Source organism: Vanessa cardui, chromosome 6 (genome assembly GCF_905220365.1).
Source record: "Vanessa cardui chromosome 6, ilVanCard2.1, whole genome shotgun sequence".
Classification (NCBI taxonomy): Eukaryota; Metazoa; Arthropoda; class Insecta; order Lepidoptera; family Nymphalidae; genus Vanessa; species Vanessa cardui.
The window spans coordinates 1,845,007-1,855,205 of NC_061128.1; the positions used below are offsets into that span (position 1 = coordinate 1,845,007).

General features: G+C 33.4%; 1 protein-coding gene across 1 annotated transcript; it reads right to left on the reverse strand.

Annotated features, from left to right (window-relative positions):
* Positions 1-314: 314 nt before the first annotated feature.
* LOC124530161 lies at positions 315-1,342 on the reverse strand. The gene is made up of 2 exons (XM_047104155.1): positions 1,102-1,342; positions 315-591 (listed from the first exon to the last, which is right to left on the reverse strand). Exons 1-2 carry the CDS (start codon positions 1,329-1,331, stop codon positions 348-350), a joined length of 474 nt encoding a protein of 157 aa, XP_046960111.1. The 5' UTR covers positions 1,332-1,342; the 3' UTR covers positions 315-347.
* Between the last annotated feature and the right edge of the window lie 8,857 nt (positions 1,343-10,199).

Consider the following 10,199-nt stretch of genomic DNA (forward strand, 5'->3'; position numbering starts at 1 on the left):
ATGCTAGATATCATATTATAACGTGAATAGATGCATTACGTTAGTTTTTATGGAACTTATGATGGAACTTATGATGAAAACGACATTTATGAATAAAGAAATAGATGAAGAAATACGTACCGCCTTTTTATACGTCTCAAAAGATTCATAATTGAAATGATGATCAGATTTTGACAGTGACACATCATTGAAAAAGTCGATACGATTGTATTGAAGCCTGAAGTAGGAAAAATTGTCTTATGATTTGTGAACAACGACAGTTTATTCAAACACGGGATTTTCCCACTAAAAAATAAATTAGACACATATCCGTTTCTAAGTAGATATTTTTTTATTTGGCTTATTTTTTAAATAAGAAGACCTAACAGTCTTCTTACATAAATTCCGTTAATTTTAGTCAATCCGTAAAAGGGAATTCCTTTGTTCTTTTTAGGTAAGTGTTCTTCATCACTTAGTTCGACGGAATGCCAGCCCGGAACATCACCATCTGGCGCTGGTTCCTTCGAAAGTTTGTATGCTTTTTCTTCGCTTAGTAAAGTATTTTTAACATACAACGGTTTAGCTCGATCAAGTTTTTCATCGTTTATTAATCTGAAAAAAATTACGAATACACCTAAAAATACAAAATACCTATCATTGGCTCAGCCAAAAAAGAGTACCCAATATTATACTACAGTTTATTCTAAGCAACAGTAATGGTATTTGTTTTATAATCTTTTAGTTTTCTGCCCCTAGCTATACCAAGATTAAGAGATCATCCTATTCCCAAGCTCCAAAATTATATAGGTGTTTCAATGACATGGATACGCAATATTTAAAATAATGACTTTTTAAACAATATAAGCTTTAATGAACGAGTCTGTAAGAAATTTTAAACAATTCTTACGTCGCCAATCCGCTACCAACATTGAAAAATAAGAAGCTTCAGATATGTCTCTTGTATCACTCATTACATTGGTTCAATCACCCTTCCCCGGAACAGCCAAATAACAAATAATACTGTCTGGTGATAGAATAAGTGTAAGGGTGCTACCTGCCCAAATAATCTTGCAAAAATTCATAGTATCAAATAAATAGCAATTGTTCTAAATTAATACTCACTCAAGCGCTGGAGTGGTAATTTTATTGTTACTAATCTCATTGATAAAAGACTTCGCGGCGTTTTTCGCGAAAACTTCAACTAACTTCGACCAAAAGTTATTTGAAATTTCTGACTTTAGTTCGTTTATGATGTCTTTCGTATTGAGTTTTACGATAATATCTAAATTCTCTCCGTTGACGATGTAAGATGGTAATGAAATTATAAAACATAAATGAATTTCCAACAACATAATCGATTTTAAATCGTTAATCGAAGTCGTAAAATAATAATTTCTTGTTGGATTAAGAATGAACAGAGAATCGATTAATTGACTGATTTCGTTACTATAATTATCGCTTGTTGTTTCCTGCAACTTTTTCTTTATATATCTTTCATTACAATCTTTTTAGGGTTCCGTACGTCTGACACAAAAACGGAACCCTTATAGGATCACTCGTGTGTCTGTCCGTCCGTCGCTTACAGTCAATTATCTCCGAATCTATTAGACTGATTAAGTTGAAATTTGGTACACATATCTATTCCTGTAACCCAAATACAGAGGTGTGACGTGAGCAGATGAAATCTGTATATGGGGGGTCATTTTTGGGGGGGAAGGGGAAAATTAAAAAAAAAATTCTGAAAACTGCATCGTGTGGCATATCAAATGAAAGGTCTTATTGAGAAGATCTTAAATGTATTTTTTTGTAATTTTAAAATAAATAGTTTCCAAGTTATTCAAGAAAATAGACGAAAATTGACCATTCCCCCCCCCTTATCTCCGAAACTACTGAACCTAAAATTTTGAAAAAAATACAGAAATTAGTTTTCTCCTTATAGATTATAGGAAAACCTATAAGAAGTCCATGATATTAAAATAACATGGTAAATCACTCAATATTGTGCGTACCAACTTACATTTGCAGGTGGAATGTGTGGGAAAACATATTTTTTAACTCCAATGTTAAGTTTTGTTGAATCGGTTTGTAGATGAATATTTAATGAAAAAAATAATCCCACAATGAACATTCTACGACCAATATTTTAGGAGATATTAACATCGCACGGAACCCTCTTCACGCGAGTTCAACTCGCACTTGTCCCCTTTTTTTTACTTTAATTTTTCAATGTATACATCTGTACATAATAAGTCATCCATCGTGTGTATTGAGTATTTTGATTATGATTTGACATTGACAATTTTTTTTTTTAATATTTGTGCAAATAATAGCTGATTTCAGAATATGGATAAACGTTATAGTTCTAATTTAATGTACAGCATATAACACATTATAAGTTTTTTTTTATTCTTAGTATCTTAATAATGCATATGTGTCTCGTAAAGTTATCGAAGAATGAACAGTTTAAATGTCGTTTTTCCACGCACCTGCTGACTGTGAAATCATTTTTCTTCCGAGGTTATTCAGAAGCTTTACAATACGAGAGTTCTCAATCATCAGGTTTCTTCAAGGCTGGTAACACATTAGTAATTCCCCTTGTATTGCAACATCAATTACAATTACAGAACGTTTGTAGGTATTAGTAATGTATTTAGCTAATATTCGAGTGACTATTACTTTATGTCTTGCTTATAATTACTCTTACAACTATCATTAAAGTTATACTCGTACTCTGCTTTTATTCTACTGGAAAGTAGTTGAGACTCTATGGTAGTAATTACATATAAATCACAACCCGTTCCTAAATACGACAAAATTTTACATGAAATATTTTACTTCTGTAACTAACTATAATGTACCATTTCCAATATATTCACAGTTCTAAGATCCACATAACCGTTAGTATCCCTCTTCAATTATTGATAGAACGAGGCATTCAATAGTGCCTTCTGAATATGCATTATTAATTCCATCGGAAACCCCTTCCCTGTCCGATATAGCTTTGTAAACAGATTTCTGTATTATGTTCCTGCTTTATTAGCTCGATCGCAATACAAGATATTGCATACAATATTGACGAAGTACATGATACAATAGCTTTATCCATATGTCTAATAAAAATATCAAAACAAAACTGAACAAATTTACGTAAAGGATGCTACATACTCGTAGACGGTACATTGACAAGTTAATCGATGATCGTGGGATCAAAAAGATTTAAGTAGGTACATTCTACTTGGTTTGGTGGAAAAATCTTAATGTTTTAGATTAAATTTTGACTCAGATGTTAATAAGTGTCGTAGTTTAGAACCGGCCTTTACCCAGATAACACATTTAGGATTAATTAAGGTTATCAGTTCACTGGATAAATGAGCATTTAGATGTTATTCAATGTAAGCAAATATACTCTTTATTCAGCAAAATAAAATAAAAAGAAAATTTAAAAAACGCCATGAATAAAATTAGCTTAAACCCAGTCAATAAATGGGCAGATCTATTGACTGGATAGTATTAAATAAGAGTGGTATAAAGGAGCGACAAAGATTGCTTGAATTTGATTCGACTATCAGAGCACTCGTAAAATGTTATGCACGGGCTGTAACATGACCACGTAATTCGATATAGTGCGTGCTAATAGCTTTGTCCATTGTCGGACAGAGCAGAGCACGGTAATGAAAGATTTAATATCAGATTTATTGTGTCTTTTACCCAGGAGAGTGCTCTTAGGCTTTACCTTTATTAAAGTCTGGCTTCATGCCCTGATTTCGAAATTGTACGGTGAAGATTTTTAATTCGAAAAATTTTTAGTATGATGATATCCAAAATATTCAAGGAGGTTCTTACACTTATGGATATTTTGTTTGTATGTTGTCGTCTTGACTAATTTTGTGGAGTACAAAACGAAATACACATGGTATTATTATATAATGGTGCATGTGTGTTTGAAATTAAGTACAGTCTTTATTCCATTGCTCTCATAATAGGATGGGACAGTTAATCTGACATGACCAACAGCATTACGTCTTCACGACAATCTAAGTACTAACAATTACTTGAAGACTTCGGTCTGGTAGCGAGAATTATTTCACAAAAAAACTCAATATATTTTTATTAATCATCCTCATTTGCCTATTTGTAGAAAACCATGCCACTTTTAACTAAGTGCATACCAAGTGCCGAGAACTGCCTCGTTATTTCTAAATATTATATCTCGAGGTCTTGTATGGGTTATTAAGTTTTCCAAGTCAAAAACATCTAAACCGTGGTATTGCGTGTGAAAGTTCGAAGTGGATACACTCCCGTAGCCCAGAAAGTACGTAAAGCCCTAGGTCCTGTGCCTTCTGCTCGATGGTGAAGTAAACAATAAAATTATGAATACAAAATCAGCATAGCACAGTATCCACCAGGGCTTGAATCTTCAGTGAAGATTCACGTGCCACCTCTCCCATCCCAGCATGTAGCGCTTTCACCCATTCACAGCTGACATATCGGTTAAAATTTGCTATTATTTTCAATAGTGTTTAATTATTATTTATCAATGTTGAATAAAGTTGTGTATTTTTGAAATAAGGAACAATATAAAAATTACAGTTATTAATTACGGGATATTTATCATGTATTTTATTTTTTTTATGATTTTTATTCGGTATAACATAGGTCTAAAAAAATTAAAAAAAAAAAAACGTGGTAAATATTCCGTACTTAATAACTGTAATAACAAAAATAACCATGTTAATTTAAAATCTAACATAAAAAATATCGTATTAAATAAAATCGTAGTATAATGCAAACGTTTCAAATAACGTCAATCTTTGTACGACGTAGTGGAGTTGCGCTAATAAAAATTAATGAACCAGTCCCATTGCTAGGAATGTGAGGTACATATGTTTCTGATAACTTCGGTAGGCGGGAATCGTTTTATTATGACCGCCGAACGATACGTCAGTTGTATTATCAGTCGTGAGAAAAATAAAAATCTATAATACAAATAATTAAGTTGAAGTGTCTGTTTGTAATATTTATATAATCGTTCATATACCAAAATAATAATTTTTACAATTTTTGTCTGTCTCTTTGTTTCGGCTAATCTATGGAACGGCTGGACCGATTTTGACGTGACTTACATCAGCAGATAGTTAATATAATAAGGTATAACTCAGGCTACTTTCATTTCGGAATTTTATATAAAATAAAAATAAAGCCACACTGTAATATCCAAATACTGTCCAGTAATGCAAACAACAACTTAATATCGCAACAGTGGCTTAATACAGAATTCATTAGCTATTGTCAAATTTGCGAACTGATAAATAACTTTTTTGTTAAATATATACGCGCACGAAGTCGGGGGCACAGCTAGTTATAAAATAAGTTTTCATTTATTTTGTTTAAATTTCCTAATTTGAAGGCATAATACACAGATCATTTTATATGAGTAGTAAAAATTAACATAATCGCTGCAAGAGGCCCTGAATTATTATTCATTAAATACTAAAATTATGATGAGCTATGATGAATATGTAGTTAGCGGATTTCGTAAGTACAACACTTTAATATATATATATATATATATATATATATATATATATATATATATATATACTTATTTTTTTTTTTATTAAGGTAGTCGGCGGTATAATACAGTGCTATGATCAATAAAGCTATATCACCCACCAAAAATGCTCTCAACCGACTTATGATCTCACAGGAAACCCCCTTATGAATAGACTTCATTTAGAGCATATGAATACTCAAACTTTAACGTATAATCTTATTATACTCGCGCTATATTTTATACCTGGTGACATAAAATCAATAAGAATAATGACAACAGCAATAGGTAATCGTAATAAAATGATGGATAGATGGAAAAAATGGAGTCGAACTAATATATAAAAAAAACAACGAAATAAGAAATTATATTTCATTTCGAAGCCAATACATTTAAATAAAAAATAGGTTTATAATAAAAACTCACGACATATTTAAAGTCAGGTAAATTGATAGTTACCTATACAAACAACAAAGGAATGTCTACGAAATACACCCCAAGATCTCACACATAAGAAGTTCGGTGCGCTGCTAATAACCACTGCAGTCGCACGGGGCACGGTCTGAGCTTCTGTTTGAGAAAAGCACGAGCGGGGGTGCGTCAGATAAGTGACAAGCGGTGCGGTGTCGACGTCAAGCGGGTGTGAACGCAGCGCTACGAATAATGTAATGCGGTATTTATGATTTTCCTACAGAATATATGTAGTACGTACAAGGTTAAATTCAAAAATTAAGATGATATATTTATACCAATAAAATATTTATTACCAACTAGTAGTCGCCCGCAGCTTCACTCACGTTTAGAGTGTTGGTTGTCATATGTCAAACAAAAATTTCATCAAATTCGGTTCAGCGGTTTGGTCGCGAACGAGCGATAGATAGACAGGTAGAGTTACTTTCTCATTTACAATATTAATATAGACAGCGCCATACAAAAATTGTATACTTATTGTTTCCTGAGTACTTAAATATTTATGTTATGTTGTACCTGAATTAGGTATTATTTAAACATAATCAAGACAAATTCCAAAACACATTTAATTAAATGAAACTAAGAAGTCATATTCGTATCAGGCCTTACAGAAATATGTGTCAAAAATCTTACAAATCTTTACAATTGTTATGTGTGTGAATAAACACAGCATCAAATAAACTTTTTGTAGGTACATATTTCACTCTAATGGGCAGCTTAAAAGTACCGCATCTAAATTTGTCTTCTCAGGACCCGCATGCCTCTGGTATAGGCGTCCGCCTCGACGCGTCGCACGCCTCACCGCCTCTCGTTCCGAATTCAAACGGTTGACGCGCCAAATTGGAATTGTTTTTCATTTTTCGACTGTTAAACGAGGTTTTTGTGCCTGTGGCTTTCGAAAAGGGTCCTTTATAACGCCCACAGCTATCTGTTATTTGTCTAACGTCGTACAATTAACAGAAATTTTAAAACGTTTATGAGGTACTTAATTAAATTATTTATTTTTTATTCAGTATTCAACAATAAAATTGTCTTAATTAAAAGTCAAATATTGTATAATATATTTGTTAATTCTAATAGAATGTCTTCGCTTTATAGAATAGTACAGTACAAGAGAGTAACCATAATATATAAAATACGTTCGTGTTTCAAAACTGGTACTTACCAGTACGATAATAAAAATATACAATAAATAGAATTACTGGTTATAAAAGTTTGATGTTTAATTTTAAACGGCATTTCGGTTTCATTATTTTCGCCAAATGTCTCTAGGTGACATCAAAAAACACCTTCCTCGCATTCAAATGGCGAAATTAAATTCCAAATTTAAATTTTATATCGCTTTCATCGAGCACTAAATGCACATAGTAGGAAAGCATTCAGACGTGTTTTAATTGTAGTAGGTCCGAAAAAGTACGTTTGAATCGAAAAAGTAAATCATATTTACATTTCAATTTCTATATTTAATAAATAAATTGCAATATTTTTAGTATGATCTATACGTATAGACAAAGACAGAACATTTCAGTATCTTTCTCTTTCTAGTAATCAATCGATTTGCAATTGTTTTATTTTGTTTGGTATATACTAACGAGCATTAATGTCATAAAAAATGGGGCACTTCTTTTCATTTAATTTTACTTCCAAAACTGCTAGTTCCTAAATATTTTCCTCTCATTATAAACACTGCTTACAATTAATTTCAATTCCTGTGATTTTTTATATAAATTATTTTTATTTATTTATTTCATACTTTATTGCACACACAATGAAAGGACATACAAATAAAGAGAACAATTACAACAAAGAAAAGAAAATAAGAGCGTGCAAAGGCGGTCTTATTGCTAAAGCAATCTCTAACAGACAACCTTTGGTGAAAGGATTTGCAGAAGCAGAAGCAGGATAGTGCAAAAAATAAAAATATAATAATATTCACGATAAACGAAAATAATGACTTATAATATACATACTAATATAAAATATATATAACCTACATACGTTACATATAAATATATGTATATGTATATACTTACATATATAGATACATAAAAAAAATAAATATAAATACACACATATAACATTTTTATATATAATACATATTCAATAAACGTACATACATTACTTATTGTAAGGAAAGATAGTGAGTTTTCACACGACGTTTAAATATATAAATAGAATTAGAGCGACGGATTTCCGAGGGAAGCATATTCCATAACTTCACAGCTTTAACAGTAAAAGATTCACTGTAAAAGCGAGTATGAGCTGTTGGCATCTTTAAGCGATTGTCACTTCGTGACCGCAGATCAAGATGACAATCAGAGTCAGTGCCTAAAAAAGAGAAACGAGTTTTTAAGTAATTAGGAGATAGAGGATTATAAAGGATAGAATAGAGAAGGGAGAGTATATGCAAGTTGCGGCGATGTCTAATTGTAAGCCACTTCAGTTGGTTACGGTATTCGCTGACGTGATCGAATTTACGTAGCGCAAAAATAAATTTGATACAGACGTTTTGTAATCGTTCAAGCTTGTTTAGCTGTTCTTCTGTTAGGTCTGTATAACTACAGTCAGCGTAGTCCAGTATTGGGAGCAGTAGTGAATGTGCCAGGCAAATTTTTGTTTTTACCGGTAATAGGTGCTTCAGACGTTTGAAAGAGCTAATAGTGGCAAAAATCTTTCTACTTACTTCTGCAACTTGCACGGACCAGGAGAGGTTAGTATCTATGAGGAGACCAAGGTTTTTTACATGGGAACAGAGGGTTAAGGAAACATTGTCGTAAAGAATAGCGGGTAATTTACTATAATTAAGTTTGGAGAGTTGTAAGGTGCTACCAATTATAATGGCTTGGGACTTGGCAGGATTGACATAGAGTCCATACGCCTTGCACCAATTGCAGATGTTAAGCAGGTCTTGATTGAGTCTTGCGATGGCATCATCAATATCGTGTGCTGTACAAGTAACATAGACCTGCAGATCGTCGGCATAGAGATGGAAAGACGATGAAAGGATTTTTGGGATGGTATTAATGAAAATAGAAAACAGGAGAGGTGAAAGGACACTACCTTGCGGTACACCAGCTGTGAGAGGGAGATAGGAAGAAGAGAGGCTGTTAATGTGTACACTTTGCCGACGACCAAACAAGTAACTACGAAACCAGTCAGTTACGTCCGTAGCAACATTGATGGACTGGAGGACAGCCAACAGGAGCTCGAAATCAACCGCATTGAATGCATTGCTAAAGTCCAGCAATGTAAGGATGCTCAACTGCTTGTTGTCCATATTGGAACGTAAGTCATCACATACTTTTACCAGAGCGGTAACTGTGCTGTGGTCCATACGAAAGCCAGATTGGTATTCGGAGAGGATGTTGTACATTAAAACGTAGTCGTTTAGCTGGCGGTGCACAATACGTTCCAATACTTTCGACAAGAAGGGAAGGATCGATATAGGGCGATAATGAGAAAAGGATACTGGATTTTTATTTTTAGGAATTGGAAGGATGTGAGCAATACGCCATGCTCTTGGGAACTGACCAGAAGAGAGGGAGGAGTTAAAGATGTGAGATATGACAGGTAAGATTTGATCAAGAATTAGGAGAAGCATTCTGCGGTTGATTCCGTCACTACCCATTGCGTTAGACCTGATAGCCAGAATATGAGCCCTAATATCACTTAGCGCCATTGGTGAAAACTGGAAAGGAGGGTTGTTAGGAGTAGGTAGAGAGCGAAGAATACTAAGCGTTTTTATTTTTTCCTTGATATCCATAGGGACAGTAGTAGCAAAAAATCCGTTCAGAGCATTGAGATCAAGGTTTGGATTGACAGGGCAAGCTTGGCGTCCGATACCGAGCGACTGTAGAAATTTCCATGTCTGAGAAGAATTACTGTTCTTAATTGTACTGTGAATGTAACGTCGTTGAGCATCTCGACAAACCCTGCTGCAACGGTTACGCAAGCGCTTGTATTTAATTAAATTTTCAGTGCTGGGGTTATGTTTATATTTAAATTTGGCTCTATTACGCTTAGTCATTAACGTTCTAATTTCACTGGTTAACCAAGGAGCAGGAAGATTTTTCAATTTGATGGGACGTAAAGGAGCGTATTTATCAAAAAGTTGAGTTAGGAGCGAATTAAAGATATCTAACTTGTCATCAGTCGTTTCAGCTCTAAATACAGAATCCCAGTCAATTTGGCTAAGCTC

Bases quoted from the DNA above. Each gene is read 5' to 3' on its own strand.
- LOC124530161 (XM_047104155.1), bottom strand. From the start codon at position 1,331: ATGTTGTTGGAAATTCATTTATGTTTTATAATTTCATTACCATCTTAC. The intron at 592-1,101 runs GTGAGTATTAAT...AATTTTTTTCAG, and splicing joins ATTACCACTCCAGCGCTTGA to ATTAATAAACGATGAAAAAC.